Source organism: Sesamum indicum, linkage group LG9 (assembly GCF_000512975.1).
Source record: "Sesamum indicum cultivar Zhongzhi No. 13 linkage group LG9, S_indicum_v1.0, whole genome shotgun sequence".
Taxonomy (NCBI): domain Eukaryota; kingdom Viridiplantae; phylum Streptophyta; class Magnoliopsida; order Lamiales; family Pedaliaceae; genus Sesamum; species Sesamum indicum.
Window position 1 is genome coordinate 2,231,791 of NC_026153.1, and position 20,188 is coordinate 2,251,978.

Sequence of the window (20,188 nt, forward strand, 5' to 3'; positions counted from 1 at the left end):
AGAGTTATGGAACAATCTATTTATTATACTAAAATAAATATTAAACGTACTAAATATAATTTTTCAAATTACAATAAAATTTATGTATAATTACATCAAACTTAAAAAAGACAATATACCTCATCCCAATTTTATAATAATGGGATTTCATTCAATTTCACCAACTTTTTAATAATCTGCAAACAACTGAGGTACGGGAGTCAGCATCAATGGGGCAGCTGTAATTAGCCTTCATAATTGCTCTAATTAATTATGTAGATTTTATGACACTAATTTGTTCCTCAATACCTTACTCCGTGAATGGTGAAATTAATAGGGAATACTATGATTGCTCATAATTCTCATATTTGAGCAGATGTTTGCATAATTATCCGTTTTTAATAATCCCATTTAGCCAATCAAAAGAATTTTTGTTGATCAGAACATAATTTCAAGAATCATTAATTTTTATTTAATTTAAGCTACACATTTACAATAAGGTTTAAGAATGAGCTTAACAGCATTGAATTGAAGAGTCTTATTTTTTCTGGAAAAAAAATTAATAAGATTCCAAGTCCCTTCTCTTTTAAGTTTCTAATAAAGAGGCACTCAAGTGGAGGCACATGACTCTCAGACAAAATTTCATAACAAGCAATTATTGGACAATTTCATCATTCTAACATGCCTCCTGTCTCTCCCTAATCTCTGTTGTAATCCAACTTTGTTTTCGCAAAAGATTTAGTGATACCATAAATATCACTTTTCAAACTCATCTTTATCTAATTCATTTCTTTTTAATTTCGACAAAAACGAATGCAATAAAAACTCAGCCAATCAAAAACAGTGCAGCACTTTCCTTCCCTACTTGGAAAAATTTAGAGAGAATCCGAGGGGAACATCCAAGGTTTTTACTGTGACCTTATGTTTATCAGCAACATACTTATTAGGAGTCGAGAGAAATGTGATGTAAGTCATCATTATGGGAAAACAATGAAAATGTGAGCCTCATTAATACCCATCTTTTTCAGCTTCTTGGGGACACTATATATATATATATATGTGTATGTTCAATTACCAGCAACAATCCCCATTCATGCACACCCTATAAAAAGTTAAAAACACAAGGCCATTATCACACAGGCAAGCGCTTGAAAACGCTCAGAGTACGTGAGCAACCTCACCTCCAAAACACATACACATATGGCCCATTTCTTGATAGTAGCCATTCTTACCTTCCTCTCTGTTACCAGGGCTGAAGATCGAGCTCATGGACTGGAGAATCAAAGCCCAGCAGTGCTCCCCCCAGAAGCATACACGTTCTTCAACCCCAAAACACAACAGAGCAAGAACAGCCAGTGCATTTCCTCAGATTGCTCGTTGCTGCCTCTAGCTGCCACCTTGCAGTCTACAGCCCGCAAGAGCGCATCTCCAAGTGGAAGAGGGCTGGGAGCTGGTGGCATTGCTGGGATTTCTTTAGGCTTCGTATTTGCCTGCCTCATCACAGCAGGAGTATATTATGTGGTCATCAAGCAGCAAGCCAACAAGCGGATAGAGAGTCCCCAGCAGCTGGCGGAGGTGTAATTTGAGGAATTCGAGAATTTCTTGCCAGCCCCTCTCCTCTCTTTCTTTTGATATATGTAGACATTTATCTCGCTGTTTGTTAATTTTGTTTGCATTGTGTTCACTACAGTTAATTGTGCCTATTCCATAACTATATTTGGTTCATTCATCTAGTTCTATAGACTGATTCCAGAAAGTCAAGATGATGATCTCTCCTATTTCAGTCAGATAGGAATTAGGACGGTACAAACTGTACAGTAGGGTGGCTGCTAGATGTTCAGGCAAATACAACCAACTAGGGACTGACAATCACATACACAACTAGAAAGACCAAAAAGGAATTGAGGATGCAAATTAATTAACACTGAAAGTATCGGAATTTTAAGGAGATTGAAGCAAGCACCGTTGTTCCTTTCGTTGAATAAGCAAGACAGCCGTTAATAGAAAATAGCTACCTTACAATATGTGAACAACGGGCATCCGTGGGGGAGTCAAATGGTTGCTCAATGCTTAAAACACAATATATATTAGATTAACTCATGTGGAAGTTGACAAGGGGCAAAGCAAGACTGAATTGTGTGGAGTTAAGAACAGGGTCATCACCAAGCACGAGAAGTCCAGTGCTTTGCAGTCGACAATAGACAGAGAGATACAAATGGGAAGGCCATACTAGGTCTGATCTTATAAAACAAACAGTGAACAATCCTACGATCCACGTGAGCTGAGAGACTCGATGATAGGTCCCAACGTCTTGTCCACAGATGTGTTCCACATGTTAGCAATCTGTAGGCGGGAGCTTCTTCCAAGTATAAGCTTTCTTGGCTGAAAATTTTTCAAACAGAAACTTGTGATTATGTACAAACAAGAAAGACACTCTTAACCAGGTAAAAAAGAAGCTACAGATGTTTGAAGTCATTATCTCTACAAATTTTCAGTTCATGATGAAGAGCTCTCAACTTTGAAAGTTCAATTAAGCTGACATAGTAAAGAGGTATACAAAGTAACGGAAATTGAACACATGCTTTATTTTGACTATGTTTCTTCTCATCGAAATTTCCAACAATGATAAATCTGATGATTATAGGCATATCTAGCAACACAAATGTTGTCACGTTTAGCAACTAACATTTATGACACATAGTTCAACGTTTCTCTCGTATGAATGTTCTGTTTGTATGTCCTTGGGTGTCAATGTTGATAAAATTATCTTGAATCTATGATAATGCAACAGAAGACAAGCAATTGAGTAGGAAGGGTAAGCTAAAGATAACTAGAACTAACATGATTCTTAAAATCACAGAGTGACTGTTCAGGCCAGACTTAAACATAACCATGACATTCCAATAAAAGAACTGACAGCCGCATGAATCTTAGTGTTGAATTTGCATTTATCAGATATCAAGTAAAAAACAAGGAGGTGCCCTTTAATGTTTGATCTGCAAAGCTAATAGTAAGCAAGTATTGTGTTCAATAAAATGCATATTATACTTGAAATTTCATTTAAACTAAAATTGGAAATAATTAAACAAAATTCAAGTCTCACTCTTTGTCTACACTCCATCAAATATTAATATTAAAATAAAAACCTCCCATATGAAATTGTTAAATTTCACTGAGTTTTTTAGGACAAAATTCTGAAATATGGGGAGGTCAATGTGGCTGTAATTATGAGGTTACAACTTCAATTTTTCCTAATTCGCTCTCAACAATGTGGTCACGTTCAATCCTCAATACCGACATCTGAAACGACGCAGTTTAGAAGGCTTCCGCCATCCTTACGGCCATAAATCGCAGTGTCCTTGTCAGATCTCAGACAAAAACCACTCCCAATTCAAGCTATACAAATGGCGCCGACTCGACTCCTTCTCCTACTTGCGCTTCTCTCGCTCCTTCTCTTCTCTCTCCTCCCCACCCCCATTCTCTCCGACGCCGCTGCTGACGACGACGAAGACCTCAACTTCCTCGAGGAGCTCGAATCCGACGATATAGGGTCCAGCCACCAACACCACCACTCCGATGCCGAATACTCTGATAATGACGGTGAGGAAGACGAGAACTACGATGACTTCGAGGTTCCATCGGACTTTAACCACCAAGACGAGGAGGATGAAGTCGCCACATTTGATGAGAAGGATGTAATAGTCTTGATGGACGGTAATTTTAGCGATTTCGTTGACGAGAATAAGTATGTCATGGTGGAGTTTTACGCCCCGTGGTGTGGGCACTGCAAGGCCCTGGCGCCGGAGTATGCAGCAGCCGCCACTGAGCTGAAGGGGGAGAATGTGAAGCTCGCCAAGGTGGACGCCACGGAGGAGAATGAACTGGCTGAGAAGTACGAAGTTCAGGGGTTTCCTACTTTGTACTTCTTTGTTGATGGGGAGCATAAACCTTACTCTGGTCAACGTACCAAGTGAGTTTTTCCTTGTCCTTTTAGTTTTATCATTTATTATCTTGAATACATCTTCCTGCTTCTTGAAGCGATTGCTTGAAATTTGAAGTGCTGTGGACAATTTGAGTTCAGGCACGTAGAGAAGAAAGAATTTAGAAAGATTGATTTTGCAATGGTGTTGCAGCATGAAATTAAGTTAATCAAATTTAAATTAGATAAAGTTTCTATCAAGGTAGATTTTATGCTGAGGTTGTTGGCCTGCAATTGGTTATTCTTTTCATTTTTGTTATTGCATAGTTGGGAGAAATGCTTTTGAAGTGTGTGATTGAGATCATATTCCTAGTACCATATCAAAGTAAAATATCATCTTAAAAGATGTTTTGTATAAATATCCGGTCTTTGCAAGTAAAGTCCCATTAGTGCTGAAATAGTGATAAATCCCTTGGCTTGCTATTTCATTTCTTATTATTATATAATGCAAAACCACCAAAGCATTTTCCCAAGCTTATTATGTACTTCGTGATAGTTCAAGGTTGGCAGTGTTCTAAGGAATTTGAAAAGATTAAATTCTGATGCAGGGATGCAATTGTAACCTGGATTAAGAAGAAAATTGGACCTGGGGTATCTAACATAACAACCACCGAGGATGCAGAGCGTATATTAACATCTGAGAATAAGGTCATCTTGGGCTTCCTTGACTCATTGGTGGTAAGCTAGTATTTTCTTTGCCTTTATTCTTTAGCGTACTTATTAATTACCGCCTTGGTGACCAAAATCTTCACTACCATAATTGCATTCTCATTCACGTATGCTTAGTTTGATTTTTGTGTTATAATTTGATGAATATATGCTTTCTTCACATCTACATGATTATTTGTTTTTTTCCTACAAGATGCCTTCTTAACATGGGACATTCTTTTGCCCTTTTTCTTTTTCCTGTGTCTACTGTCTCTCCTTTTCTGATCTTATGCTACTGATGCAAATTACATAGAGGAAAAGGTCAATGCTACCATTCATCATCATTCTGATGTCATTATCCAATAAAAGCATTGTGTGGACTGGCATTGATGCAATTTATCTTCTCTTAGTCATTGAGGATAGTCCTTCCCATTTGTTTCAGAGTTGCCTCGAAGCCGATAGTAAAACTATATGATTCATCCTCTGCTTTCTCTCTAACTATTACAGGGTCCTGATAGTGAAGAGCTCGCTGCTGCATCAAAGCTTGACAATGACGTTAACTTTTACCAAACTGCAAATCCCAATGTGGCTAAGATGTTTCACTTGGAGGCTGATGTGAAACGCCCTGCTTTGGTCTTGCTAAAGAAAGAGGCAGAGAAAGTGACCCATTTTGGTTAGTACCCAGTGCATGCGCTTTTAAACCATCTGTCTATCCATATCTTGCTGAAATATATCCTCCTGATTCTATGTGCAGATGGGCAGTTCAAAAAGTCTGTAATAGCTGAGTTTGTTTCTGCCAACAAGCTTCCCCTAGTGGTCACTTTTAGCAGAGAAAATGCACCGCTTATATTTGAAAGCACAATAAAGAAGCAGGTCAGTAGCTAAAAGTGTTCTAATTAGCCATTATAATGGAAACTCCCTCCCTTCACAAACCCTCCATTCCCTCCCTTCACAAAATAAGTGTGCGTGGGAATCATATTAATCTTTTTGGTTCGCTACTTTGTATCTTCATAATAGTTTTGTTTGTTTGTTGTTGTATCTTCATAGTTGTAATCCTGAGCTCCCACTTTTCATTTGTAGCTTTTGCTCTTTGCCACATCGAATGACTCACAAGGAGCACTTCAAACATTTCAAGAAGCTGCAAAGCTTTTCAAGGGAAAGGTATTGGACTATTGGGACTAGCTACTTTATGTTTCTGCTCTGCTCAGAGGATTTCTGCTTGGATCTGAAAAATCAATAGAATTAAGAATTTCACATTTTCATTCTAGAATGGAACATACTTGGATCTGAAAACAGAATTATTATTTTAGAACGGAAGCCTGTTTTTGGCTGGGAATTTGCCTATACTGATGGATATGTGCAAACCTATTTCTTACTTGATGACATTTTAGATATTTAGCATTTGTGTAGATGATATGCTAAAAAAAAAATCTATTTGCTCAGACCAAACCTTTTTTCTTATCTAAAGTTTATCTATCAATACTGAGGTTTGAGCTGTGGGGCTACAATATTTTTAGTGTTGTATCATAAGTAACACTGGTATAATGCCTATGTTAAATTGATGCAGCTTATATTCGTATATGTGCAAGTTGACAATGAAGACGTAGGAAAGCCTGTGGCGGATTACTTTGGAGTGGCTGGAGATTCTCCAAAAGTAACCTTCTTAACATTCTTCTTCAAGAGGCATTTTCTCTGTGCCTTACCCGTTGTTTAGGAAAATCGATTCGATACTCTTAAGATACAATCAATTCTCAGTCTGGTGAATCTCTTTTTTCCAGGTTTTGGGCTATGCAGCAAATGATGAAACTAAGAAATATATACTTGATGGGGAAGTTACACATGAGAAAATTAAGGTTGGATGTCGTATTCTTTTCTTTGGTTGAGACTCGAGAGCTTCTTCCTCATTTGATGTTTTCTGTGTTCTTTTACTTGCTGGTTGGTTCTATTGTTTCAATTAAACGTCATTGGTTGTATGTCATTGTTGCTGAGATGGTGGTTCTGTTTATTTCATCAGGCATTTGGGGAGGCTTTCTTGGAAGACAAGCTCAAGCCATTCTATAAATCAGATCCGGTTCCCGTGACTGTGAGTTGTACTCTTATTTCCTGGCCGGTTTGATTTGGCAGTTTAGTTGTTGATCAACATCTTCTTCATTCTCTCATGCTACAGAATGATGGTGATGTGAAAATAATCGTTGGGAATAATTTTGATGATATTGTTTTGGATGAGTCTAAAGATGTCCTTCTTGAGGTACCATTGAGATTAATCTGGACCATGATGTTTTCTTCTCTTTAATTTCCTTGTATTGACAATTTGAATCTAGTACAATTTATTTGATACTTATCGTTTAGATATATGCACCGTGGTGCGGCCACTGCCAAGCTCTTGAACCGACATACAACAAGCTTGCCAAGCACTTGCGAGGCATTGAATCTCTTGTAATAGCCAAAATGGATGGAACGACGAATGAACACCCTAGGGCTAAGGTACTTTCACATTTTTGACATCCTGAATCTGAGAGAAACTTTACTTCTAGTAACTTCAACTTCATTTTCGTCCAGTAACCCAATTGATCTACCTAATATATACATAGTTACATACTCTTGCTCTTCTATGATGGCAAATAACTTATAGATTTCATAATCCAAATGCCTCGTGACTGCTTATATAATGCTGAAGAGAGATTTGTATTTGCAGGCTGACGGGTTCCCCACCATTCTCTTCTTCTCAAAAACCGTAGTCTTCCTTATTGTTTCCTTCCTTTTCACAAATTGAAATATATGTGTTCTGGTCACCGGCAGATTACGGTTGACACTGATCGAACAGTGGTAGCATTCTACAAGTTCCTCAAGAAACACGCATCGATCCCTTTTAAACTCCAGAAAGCCGGTTCATCTCCGATGTCCGAGGATTCCCATACCAAAGAAGGCATCAAGAGCTCCACTAGCGACGTTAAGGATGAGCTATGAAGACTGTATTACTACAATGTAGTTTCCGGGCATCCACAGGCCGATACCATTAAATAGGAAGTGAGACAGAGATGGAGGATGTCTGAAGGAAAATCTAATTCATCAAGTTTCTGTCTTAAATATTCTGATGTTGTGATTACTTAGTGAACTACACGAATAACGAAATGATGGAAATGGATTCTCTCTTCTTACAGCCTCCTGAAATTCTGCGTTGGAGTGGATGAATTTGAAGTTTGGGATTTGTTTCGATCACATCAGAGGAATACTTGGGTGGTAGAACGGTACGAGTTTTAGATTTTGTATTGACATGGCTAAACTGGGCTGTGAGCTGTAACATTAGATTTTGCTAGTTAATCAGTCACATATGATTAGTTGGGCAGAATCCTCTAGACAAAGTAAGGCAAGTCAAACTACCAAGAAAACAAAAGAAAATGCCTTCCAATCAAGGGGAAATTTTAATTTGAATTGGATTTTACTAGACTTTAATTAATTATATGGTAAGTGTAGGGTATTTATTTGTGTGATTGATATACAATTTAAAAAAAGTGATCAATTGTATAATAAATATATTGATTTTAATTCAATCAAATTTGATTTGAATAAGAATTTACCCAACCAGCACTCTGCTAGCAACCATTTCATCTTTTCATCATTTCCTTTTGCCTCATTATTTTAAATTTAGTAATTTATGGCACATCCTATGTGTATTACTGTTACAAATATCATTTAAAATAAAATATTATTATTTAATAAAATATATATCAAATAATAAGTTAAAAATTTATAAAAAAAATAGTGACAAGAAAATAAATAAAAATAAAATTAAAAAGTAACTATTGAAAGACAATAAGGAATGAAAAGTTAGATGGGTGGATGAGAAGTTAATAAATAAATTAATAAATTAAATTAAATTTTAAAATTGACATACCAAATAGGCGAATATTTTTAAGTTCATAATTTTTTTGAAAAGTATTTCATAAAATATTTGAGATTTTATAAGAAATTTTAAAATATAAGATAAGTTTTTAAGGAAAAAAGGACTTATAAGATCATAACATAAATTTGTTGCGTGCACGTGTAAATTTATTATTTATTTTCAAAATTTTAGTTATTTATACTAATTTATACTAATATTAAAAGAAAAGTCACTCTATACTCATAAACGGTGGTTAATGACACTTAAACACCAATTTTTTGTAAAGTAAAAAATGTCTTTCATGATTAAATAACTAACTTATTCAACTTTTCAAATTTTACATCAATTGATAAATTATTTTATTTTGTTCTTTATTTTTATTAATGTAATGTACTGGTTTATATATTTTACTCTTACTTATAATATATTTTAAAATATTAAATATTATATACATATAATAATAATATTTTACGCTTTAAAATATATTGTAAATAAGAGCAAAATATGCAAATCAATATATTACACTAAAAAAATAAAAAAGAAAAACTAATTTATTAGTTAATGTATAATTTGAAAAGTTGAATAAATTAGTTAACTAATTAGTTAAAGGACATTTTTAACTTCACAAAAAATTAGTACGCCGTGTCATTAACCGCTGTTTTTTAGTATGGAGCTTATTTAATTTCTATATTAGCATAGATATAATGTATTAGTTTATGCTTTTATTTTTATCTATAATATATTTTTAAAATATAAAAAATTATTTATTATATATACATAAAAACGACATGCTATAATTACTAGTATTATATGTATTTAGCCAAACAGGTGCAGGTGTACTCCAAAAAGTTTGTGAACCTTGGAAAGAAGGTTCTGGGAAGCGGTGGAAGTAGGGAATTTAATTTGGAGGGGATGTGAGGGCCTATTTGCAAAATCAATTAAATTATAAAAGACTTATGGGGGATCTATTCATGTAGTGTTTAAGTAATAGAGTGCTTGACCAACTCGACGCGTTTGATTAGAGGAGTTGCAATTGAAAGAGACAAGTTTGGGGTAAGATTAATTGCAATGCTCAATTTCTTCCAATTTACTCATCCACTCTCACTCTTCTCATATAATTATTAATTATATAAAGTATTTGTATCTAAACTTATATATTGGGTGGTATTGTTGTTGTTCTAATTTCAATTCATTACAAAATATGATGTAATGAATATTATTGTTCTAATTATATGCAACATCTCCAAATAGTTAGTTACCCTTCATTCACCGCCAATTGGATTAGGGTTAATTATTTTTTTATTATTAAAAAATTATATAAATATACTTTAATTAAAATATAACATCCGCGACTCAACTTTAAAAAGTATTTCTTTTTTTAAAACAAATTGACCGTGTCATGGATCAGATCCACGACTTCAAGTCGTGGATTGGAACACTGCTTCCTTTTTATTTTTTGTTTAATTTTAATTTTATAAATTAAACAAAAAATAAAAAAGAAGTCGTGGATAAGATCCACGATACGAAGAATTTTCTTAAAAACAATACTTTTTAAAGTTGAGTCGCGAATTGCATCGCGATTCGTTATATTTATATAATTTTTTTAATAAAAAAAATAATTAACCCAATTGGATTACCCCTTTCCTTGTATTTTAAGCAACTCTCAAAATTCAAACAATATAATTAATAAAGAAATACCCTGAGCCAGCCACCCCCAACACCACGTTCTCTCACACACCCACACACAGAATTCACCGCCTTTTAAACTTCCATCATTCTTTTTAAAAAAGAAAAGAAATCTCAACTCTTCTTCACTTCTTCTAACTTGTCAAATTCATATACTCTCTCCAATCCCAAGTCTTCCAACTCATCTTCTCTTCTCCCCATTTAATTATCACCCTCATCTCTCTCACTCAACTCTTCCCCCCCAACAATGGCTTCTCTTATTCATACACTTCCCCTCACCCTTTTCTTCGCTCTCCTCCTCTTCCCACATCCCATTTTCTCCCAGGATTCGCCCCAATCTTCCCCCTCTCCATCGCCTGGAGACATTTCCCTGCCTCCCTCGCCTTCCCCTGCCTTCCCCGTTTCTCCTCCCGCCCCTCCTCCCTCAGATCTCGCTCCTAACCCCCCCTCTCCTGTCCCATTCCCTGGGGATGATGACGACGATGTTCCCTACGAGCAGAAAAATATTCCGACTCCCGCGCCTGCTCCGGTTGTGGTTGGAGATTTCCGCCACGAGGATCAGTCAAATGCTGGTGATTTGGACGCTAAGGGTGACTCCTCCGGCGGAATGAGCGGAGGGAAAAAGGCTGGTGTTGCGATTGGAGTGATCTCCGCAGCGTGCATTGTGGGGCTCGGCGCGCTGGTGTACAAGAAGAGGCAGCAGAATATCCGCCGTGCGCAGTATGGGTCCGCCGCCAGGAGAGAGTTTCTGTAGAAGCACAAGTATATATGGCAAAAGACGAAAAAATTATACTATTATACTAGAGTACTACCGACAGAGTGGTTGATTTGTTATTTGGTTACTGTTCTCTTAGATCCATTGTTAGATTTTGGTGGAACAGTGGAGGTGAGTTGATCTGCTTGATTCCTTACTGCGCATCAATAAGGATTCTGTTGCTTCATTGTGCTACAAGTAGAGCAATAATTCTCGTACATTTAATTCTTGGATTTTGTTCTAATAATTGATTCATGCGTTTATACTGATTGAATATTTAATAACCACACTTGTTATTGCTGATTGTATTTCCCTTTTGCACTAAATTCTGAGTTTGGATTTTAGCTACAATTGTTGTTTCTGTCAATGTTCAACTCTGCAGTTCTGATGATTGTGGACCTTCTCTCTGATCTGCATTCTAAGTTTGTAACCATTTCATGGGATCAGGGCCATTACTCTGCTCAACTCTCTAGTTAATAAATACTTATGATGGATTAATTAAACTTAGATCTTTCAAAACATTATGATTATATCCGCGTTTATAAATTATACTGATACCCTCTTTAGGAATGTCCGTGTGAACTCAAAGCCATGTCGTTGAGTTTTTGACTGAAAAGCTACCAAAAATTTTAAAGAATGTTTGATTTTGTTTTTTGTTCAATAATTATTATATTTTGTTGATCAAAATGTTTTCAGTAATGTTTTTCAAATCATAGTTATGTTAATATAATGTATACTAGTAATCAAAGCACACATGATACACTAATGTAATTTGAACTTTTAATTTAATTTTGTTTAACAAATAAAATGAAATAAATTGAATAATTAATCAAAAGTAGTAAAATGAATTAACATGAAATTTGAATGAATAAATAATCATTGACAGAAAATTAATGTAACATATGATGGAAATTAAGTATATTTGAAGATATTTTAGTCCATACGTATTATAATTACCATATGTCCCTCCGACTTAATTAGTAGTATAGATAGCTATGGTTAAAGTGAGTAAATGTGATAAAGCATTATTACGAAATTATAGCATTTATGGATAGAAAACAATAACTGTTTTTGCGATTTTTTCTCTCTTAATGTATGTGTTTATATATATATATAAGATTATAGCTAAATTTGTATGTATGGCATAATTTTGTTTCCCCTAATGATGCAAGACAAAAATACAAAAATGGGAAATGTTTGTCAATGTGAAAAAAGAAAAGGGATAATTACATCCCAGCTCTCTAATTTATGGTTTATTTACACAAATCGTTCAATCAACATACCTTTTAAAAAGTTATACGCATGTATTCATTAGAATTGTTGACATCATTTTTCACAAACTATTTCTATTTTTTGAAAAATTATATGTACACCCCCCTCTAAAAAAATATCAACAACCTTATACAAACTAGCCCTATTTTATTTTTCAAGAATAGTTCTTGTAATTACACAAAAAATAAAACGTATTTATATAAATAAATTATATATCAAGAGGTGTAAATATAATTACCCTGAAGGAAAATGGTGGTAACAAATCTCAAAAGATTGTTCTACTTGTATGATCATTTAAGTTATAGAAAATAAATCTAAAACATAACGATCCTAGTAAAGTTTATTTTACGCTAATTATAAGTTCAACCCAAAGAATTGGCATAATGATGTAAGGTCTCTCGAAATCACATATGAGATTGATTTATTTAATGAAAAGTACTGATGGGTAAAAACCTAATTTTGTTTGGAAAAAACTATTTTGCCCTTGAAAAGCACCAAAATTACTATTTTACCTGGAAGAACTGCGCGTTTTTGGTCAAGTTGGCCCGACCCTGGCAACCCGAAACACGCGAAAGACGCTTATTGGACCAACAAGACCCTTAGTCTTGCGTTATAAGTATTCCATAGTCAGTGCATTTATGGTACACCCTTTCTACTAAGACTTGCATTATAAATACTCCATAGTCAGTGCATTTATGGTACACCCTTTCTACTACTCTTTTCTTTTGGTCGCTCAGGCTTGTTAGTTCGCCAACAACCTACTTTCACGATTTTAAAACCAAACACTGACTTAAGCATCGGAGGTTCTTAGGCTGGGGGCTACCCAACAAGCCTAACGATCTATTTCTCTTTTCTCAGGACCCTTACATCAGTTTGAGAAAAGTAGCAATCTCGAACCGTTTGAAGGACTAATTTATCCGACTAAAAAAATCGCATAGATTTTGACCCAAATCAAGTACAATATCCAAATGTTATTGTGCCCAAAATTTTTATAGGCCAACAGTAGCTATGAATTGCAAGTGGGAATTCCTGGAGTCCAACAAATTTGGGAACATCTCGTGAAGGAAAAAAGAGAACCCTATAAGATTGTTCCTAGATGATTAATTTATTTATTTATTATTTCAATTATTCCCTGCACAAAAATATAAAATATGTTAATTTTATCTTATACAAACACATTTAAGAATTATAAACATTATATATACACATTTATCAATATTTCAAATACGATAAGAACATTACAAATAATTAGGTAACTATACAGGCAAATCACAGAATAAATGAATTAAACAGATAGACACTTACAAGAATATTGTGCAAGGTAATTGGATATATGCTTGATAAAAATGAAAATAGTGAAAGAAATAAAGCCTAAATAATAAATGGTAAATGCTATATACGATCCCTTAAGTTTTCTTTTAGAATCACTTTAGTCCTTCAAATTCATTTCTTGATTTCAGCATCCCTAATTTTTTCAATTTGGTCCCCCTGACCAATTTCCGACAAAAATATGATCGAAATTTGACTTTTTGGAGGGTAAAATTATCAATTTAAATTTAATTTTATCACTTTAGTCCCTTAAATTTGTCAAATTATCAAATTTTAGGGATTAGCGTGATAAAATCAATCTTATTGATCAATTTACCTTCCAAAAGAGTCAAAATGTAGCCACATTTTCGCCGAAAAATAGTCAGAAGAACTAAATTAAAATAAAAATAAAAATTTAAGGGATCAAATATAGCATTTGCCCAAAATAAATTAATGTGCCTTTAAACTGCGGAAACAGATGTAGAAAAAGAAGGTGCAGGTTTGATTGGGATAGTAGTTGTGATTGGTGGGTAATGCATGTTGATGTGGAGTATTAATGAAGATGTAGGGCTCACACTCAACAGCTTGGTCCTTTACATGCATCATAAATGTACGACTTGCCTACTTCTGCACAACTCGCAGGTACCTTCGACTTTGGACTAACAAACAAACATTTATTCACACTCTAACTTAATTCTCCATGATTTTAACATTCCTTTCTTCCTGCAATTCACTATATATCAAATTTGCGTTTCCAGTAGAAAGGTATTTTTTTTTATTGATTAGCTATATCAAAATTACGTTGTGATAAAAGTTACAATTTATAACTTTAATTCTCACGACAATTTATAAATTTTATGCTAATAACTAATAAAGGTTTTCATTCAATTATCGTAATGCTAAATAAAATACTTTAATTTAATTGTAAAAGTATTGAATGACTATTAGAGTTTAATTAGATATAAGCCTAGGGGTGGCAAATGGGGGTTGAGTGGGGTTTGGATTGGAACCAAACTGGTTGAAAATTAATTGGTTGTAAATGGGTCAACCGGGTTGGATCGATAACACTTATTTTTTATTAAATTTTATAAAATTTAAAAGTTCATATAATAATAATAAGATGACAATATTTTTAATACAACTTGTAAGATGATATAATATAATTAAATTTGTATTATTTATTATTTATGAAAAGTAATCATGTTACATTAAGGATTCATTTGTTAAATATAAAATAAAAAGTTTGTAACGTATTAAAAAAATACTGTTTTTTTTTAAACAAATCATGAGATAAATAGTTGTGCAATTAATTTCTCCATGATAGTACATGCTAGTTCATTATAAATTATTACATTAGAAAAAGAATTACTATTGGCTGCAATTTTAATAGTTATGGACTAAAATTCATAGTAAATAATTTTTATTGAATACGGTTAAATAAAACTTATGCGAAAATATAAATTCTCCACCAAAAAAAAGTTATTTGCTATGGCTAAGTGCTTTGGTAAAAATATTTGTCATGCTTTTTAGCCATAGCAAATGTTTTAGCCACCCTCGTAGATTCTACGACCAACAACCATTGCATGACCAAGGTCAATGATTATTTTTTATTTAACCATGGTAAATGTTGCATTTTTTGTAGTGTTATTAGATATTGATATATGTTTATTGAAATTTATAATATAATTGTATACTGTCAGTTTATTTAAAAAATAATAATTTAAATGGTCACAGATGAATTGCAAGTTTTGACTATTTTATATTACTCTTCACTTTTCTTTAATTTGTTTCTCATTAGTTTAAAAAATAATAATTTACTAAATAAATTTTGAAAATTTATTTCCCATAAAAATGTGAAAAGTTAGAAATGTAAAAGTAGTAGTAATATATAGTATAATTAACTCTTGTAATAAACTTAAAAACTCATCACCGACCCATATACATCACCAATTCACTTAAAATTCATCATCAACCCACTTAAAGCCCATCACCAACCCATATAGGACTCATAGTCATAGTGAACTCATAATTATACTTTATATTAATATCTTTCATCAATTCTATTATAATACTAAAATTACTTTTGATAAACTAATAGAGAATTAAACTATGAAAAACCCATTAGGACTCATAATCTATTTAAATTTATTTAAACAAAATTATATTGAACCCAAATTAAAAATTTTTAAACCCAACTCAGCCCAAAACTAGGTGGATTGTATTGGGACCATGAGTTTCCACCCAAATTGCTAACCCTAGTATAAGCAAATTATCCAATGGTTAAAGATGGTAAATCTTTTAATTACACAATTTGACTCTGTCAAATTTTTGTTTTCCTTGTATTTAAGGGTAGATTATAATAACTTCCCCTCAAGTTTGACATAATTACGAATACCCCATCGTTGTTTGAAAAATTACTAATACTATCTGATTTTAACGGTCGTTTAATAATTAGCTCATTCTATCAGTATCCGTTAACTTTTCATATATTTTTTGAGGTGATCGGACAAAAATGCCCTACATCCGATTTTTTTACAATTTTTTATTTTTTATTTTTTGGAGAACACACTGTACCCTAATGATGTTGGCTTGAGTAATGAGGAGACAGAGGGAGAGTTATTTAAGAGGGTTGAGAATGCAATTGTGGAAAAAGGTAATCCCCTTATCCTTGTAATATGCTTGTGTTGATGATTGCGTTACTGTAATAAGATGAGCAAATGTGGTATCTGGCAGCAAAAGTTGATTGATTTTGAGCACAAAAATAGTAAGCAATGAATGTATGGATTGCTTGCAAAGCGTGGTGTCCTAAATAGAGTTTTTGATGAGCAGACAGCTAAGTTGAGAGATTTTATAAGTGGTTGGATAAAGTAAGGTGATGGAGGTTGTAATGATATCAAGTATCCTAACCAAACAGTTGAAGCATGTTACTGGATATCCTATTTTTGTTGTGATGAAGCAGGAGTAGACAAAGTCGGTAGTGGATCATGCATGTCTTACAGACAAAAAAAACTAGTATTGTTGTGATGGCCTGGAATGATGTTGTTCAACCATCTTCCTTTGGATTCATGATGTCGTTGTTCAACCATCTTCAGTTGGATTCATGTTTCAAAAGGGTTTTCAATCCCAAAAGATTCATGTTTTCCATTCAATAACTGTTTGTTCACACAATCACTCACTCTCCATGCTAATTCAGCACCCTTTCCAAACAACCAAAATGACCTCGAAAAATCCAAGCTAGTAATACTCCATGCTGATCAACAATCTTTGGTTGCAAGAAGGCAGAGACTTGCATAAATTTGCCCAAAAGACTTGCCCTGATCAGTTCAATTCAAACCCCCCTGGGGTATGATCCCGATTACTCCATTCGTGTACTTGATCACCGATCGTCGTTCCTGAGCTATGGCACATGCCTGATACGTGTGTACCACTGCCCGCCCCATTGATAATGGGCTGCCATTTCTTCGGACAAAGTATGAGATAAAACAATAGGCAAAGATATTGCAAGTATCTGCTATTTTTGCATTCGGAATGCAAGAAACCTTCACTTTTTTCAGCTTCATCAATTTGTAACAGACCAATTTCTTTGCATTAACTTCCACTGGAAGTTTCTGGATTTTCCACATCGTCTCGTTGAGGCCTGGGACTGCTGTGCGATGGTGTTGCTATTAGACTTGGTGGAGGTGCTTGACTAGGATTTGGCCTTGTGTTGTTACTCATCTCATTCTCATTTGTGACAGGACGGCCTCGTTCTCTCCACCTCAAGACCTCTAGAAGAATTGATGTTCCGCTCATCGCAATTCCAAATCCCGCAAATGTGGACAGCAGGATCGAAACGAATGCTTGCACGTGGACCTACAAATATTGAAGATAAGAAAGTTAAAGCAAAAATTTATGGCATCCCATGTAAGAAATAAGTCGAGATATAATGCCTACTGAGCTCAGATAGGGTTCAGCCGCACCCAAATACAAGTCAGTTATACTTGGCATTTAATTAGTGTACAGTATAAAGAGAGCGACAAATCATATTCAAGTACAAAAACCATGATCAATTAGATGAAAAGAATTTTTTTAGCTACAGACTAATTTTCTTGATTCATTAGGCAACAACAGAAAGTATCCCTTAGTTATTGGGGGTGGGGGGACAGAAGTAGACCATGAACTGATACATTCCACTTCACTAAAGCTAATGAAGACACGAAAACAGTTTCTTACCAAGTTGTAGAAGATATGAGCAAAGATAACCACGATAGCGAATTGGATTGATGCATACACCCAAACAAATCTTCTCTTCACTGAAAATTGAAAAGATGTTAGCACCCTAGGCAGAGAATATTGAGCATATGAAGTTAGAAAAGGAAGCATCTGAAAAGTTGTGAATTTGAACAGGGACTATATGATTAGGCATTTAAGCTACTTACAGTAGACATATTTGATGCTTTTGGAGCTAAAATTACGACATACCCATAGCTGAAGAGGTGACAGATGAGAGCAGGCCAAGTACACAAGAAAACGGAATTGATATGGCAATTGCGCTGCTATCCATTTTTCTAGCCTGCATGCAGATTAAAACATGAGTCTAGAATCATCTGTTTGATCACAATTCAAACAAATCTCAGTCAATCTTACCAATAGCTGCTCGAGAAAACAGAAGTAGGCAAGCATACCAACAATGACAAGAATCGGCAAGTCCTGCCAAACCCTGTACCAAAGGGTCAAAAGCCTCAGCCAATAATATAGATTTCCTCTAGTGAACTCTCTTTAAGGGGGAATGAATGGGAGTGTAAAACACAAGTCCAATAAGATTTAAAATCGAGAGACTTTTTTTATGATATGCCCCAAACTTCAAGAGGTGTCTATGTCATTATCCCTATGCAAAATTGTGTTAGATTAAGGTTATGTAGGTTTATGATCCTCATGGAGATTCTCTGATGCATAACTTCAATGCCAAATTTGCACTAGTTCACTTGCCTGTATCCATTGAATTCCATCTGCTCAATGCTACTTGTTGCAGTATTGCGATTTATAGAGCTCTGAATACGTAGAAGTGTGACCGGCAGATTTGTAACTTCTTGCTTGCAAACATCACATGTCTTGTTACCTTTAATGGCAAACCATTTAACGGCACATTCTTGATGAGCCAAAGCAAGTTCACCTTTGCAGCTACATTCCATCTTAAGAGTCTCTCCACCTTCACATAGTTCAACAAAGCAAATCCGGCAAACGGCTTCGTCTTCAGGTATATCTTCACCATTCGCTTCATTGTTTTCTGGGAATCCAGGCAAGTTTCAGATGCATACCTCATCAAAATTTATAGAATATCACAGTCACGCACGACTCACCAAAATAGGGGACTTCCCCACACAACCACCCAGAAAAAAAGAATACATATTTTTCAATCTAAACAAATAAAGACATTCCAGTAAGGATAATTCTAAGAGCAGACACATTTTGGATAAAATTATGATCTGCCAAAGTTCTAGCATTTAGACTCTTATTCTGAATAGAAATGATAAAACAGAATGGATCAATGTTATTGAAACTTGAGGCAGGGAATAACAAATATCCTGCATTGTGTCTATACAAACTACAAGTAGCATGCGTTTAGTACTCAAGATTCCAGTTGAAGTCTAATCTCTATCAGAAAAACAATAATAATTACCATCATCTTTTTCTGCTGGAGCAGTTGATACTTCAGAGTCCTGATCATTCACTCTGGGAGTTGAGGGAATCACACGGAAGAAAGAATTCATTTTCTGGATGCCCTTTTCTCTGTTGATAACAGGTACAGAAAGCGAGCGGGATATGCGCCAACCTTCGCTTGTCTACAAGAATCAGTTAACTGTTAGTCTCCTAGTATAGAGTTTTGCTTCTCTTTTTCCCCTTTCTTTTTCCTATCACATAATCAAGCAGCCAAGGCAGGATTTGTTTTTACATAATAAACTTCCATCCCACTTACTAGGCAAGTATGCCTCAAGATAGTGTTGTACAAAACAAAGTTTTCTTCTCGGATCACTGGCTACCATGAGACTGAAGTAAAGAAATCTCAAAGAGCTTACATCAAGTGCGAGATGGCTGTTTATACTTCCACTATGAGCAGCATCTGGATTTGAATTTGCAAATGGAGTTACAGGCAAGGATGATGTCCTCTTAATTCTAGGTGTGAAAATTTTTGACAACGACCATGACCGGGAAATTGATAGTTTATCTTGTGGAACCATCGTTGAACAACCTGAGTCGATATTGGCAGCCTTCTCGACCTCTGAATTAGAACTCCGGTTCTTGAAGCTTAACCATGGCAGTATGCTCCTGATGGATGATTTCCCTTTGGTCGAGGAGGGTCCGGAAGATCCATGTAGTCTTGAATCAGAAGGGCTTCGTGTTAAAACAAAGTTCACCCGTTTGGGGGTCGGAGTTGGTGTGGGAGGCATCTTTATCTCCATGAACTCTTGAGGAGTCACCTCCAATGATCTGCTAGGTATCTCCAAGAAAAGATTTGGTTTTCTCCACTGTTTGCCCTGTGATGTTTCTTCGTTCATCCCTGAGGAATTTTCCAGCTGAGAAGAGCATGAAAGCTTGATTAGTTATTCTCTTTCACCGGTAGTAAATCAAGCAGATGCCAAGATGTTCCATAGATTACAAAATGGACTTGGTTATGAAAATACACATTAAGAATACAGAA

The 20,188-nt window shown here is 34.8% G+C and overlaps 4 protein-coding genes across 6 annotated transcripts in view; 3 read left to right on the plus strand and 1 right to left on the minus strand.

The window, feature by feature from the left end:
• LOC105170822 lies at positions 1,180–1,560 on the plus strand. Its single transcript, XM_011091742.1, has one exon. It carries the CDS (start codon positions 1,180–1,182, stop codon positions 1,558–1,560), a length of 381 nt encoding a protein of 126 aa, XP_011090044.1.
• On the plus strand, positions 3,195–7,825 carry LOC105170302 (protein disulfide isomerase-like 1-4). Its single transcript, XM_011090999.2, has 12 exons — positions 3,195–3,949; positions 4,507–4,636; positions 5,114–5,279; positions 5,361–5,479; positions 5,687–5,767; positions 6,174–6,260; positions 6,385–6,459; positions 6,621–6,689; positions 6,774–6,854; positions 6,956–7,090; positions 7,302–7,355; positions 7,406–7,825. The coding sequence occupies exons 1-12, from the start codon at positions 3,384–3,386 to the stop codon at positions 7,571–7,573; spliced, it is 1,731 nt and encodes a 576-aa protein (XP_011089301.1). The 5' UTR covers positions 3,195–3,383; the 3' UTR covers positions 7,574–7,825.
• On the plus strand, positions 10,271–11,237 carry LOC105170303 (anther-specific proline-rich protein APG). Its single transcript, XM_011091000.2, has one exon. It carries the CDS (start codon positions 10,423–10,425, stop codon positions 10,927–10,929), a length of 507 nt encoding a protein of 168 aa, XP_011089302.1. The 5' UTR covers positions 10,271–10,422; the 3' UTR covers positions 10,930–11,237.
• Positions 16,547–20,188, minus strand: part of LOC105170304 — a 4,770-nt gene continuing 1,128 nt past the window's right edge. For all 3 annotated transcript variants that reach the window (XM_011091001.2, XM_011091002.2, XM_011091004.2), the window contains 7 exons: positions 19,566–20,063; positions 19,169–19,331; positions 18,478–18,775; positions 18,136–18,208; positions 17,971–18,061; positions 17,722–17,801; positions 16,547–17,361 (listed from right to left, as the gene is read on the minus strand). In XM_011091001.2, coding sequence (XP_011089303.1) covers positions 17,098–17,361; positions 17,722–17,801; positions 17,971–18,061; positions 18,136–18,208; positions 18,478–18,775; positions 19,169–19,331; positions 19,566–20,063 — 1,467 coding nt within the window. In that variant the 3' untranslated portion in view covers positions 16,547–17,097. The remainder of the gene's footprint in view (positions 17,362–17,721; positions 17,802–17,970; positions 18,062–18,135; positions 18,209–18,477; positions 18,776–19,168; positions 19,332–19,565; positions 20,064–20,188) is intronic.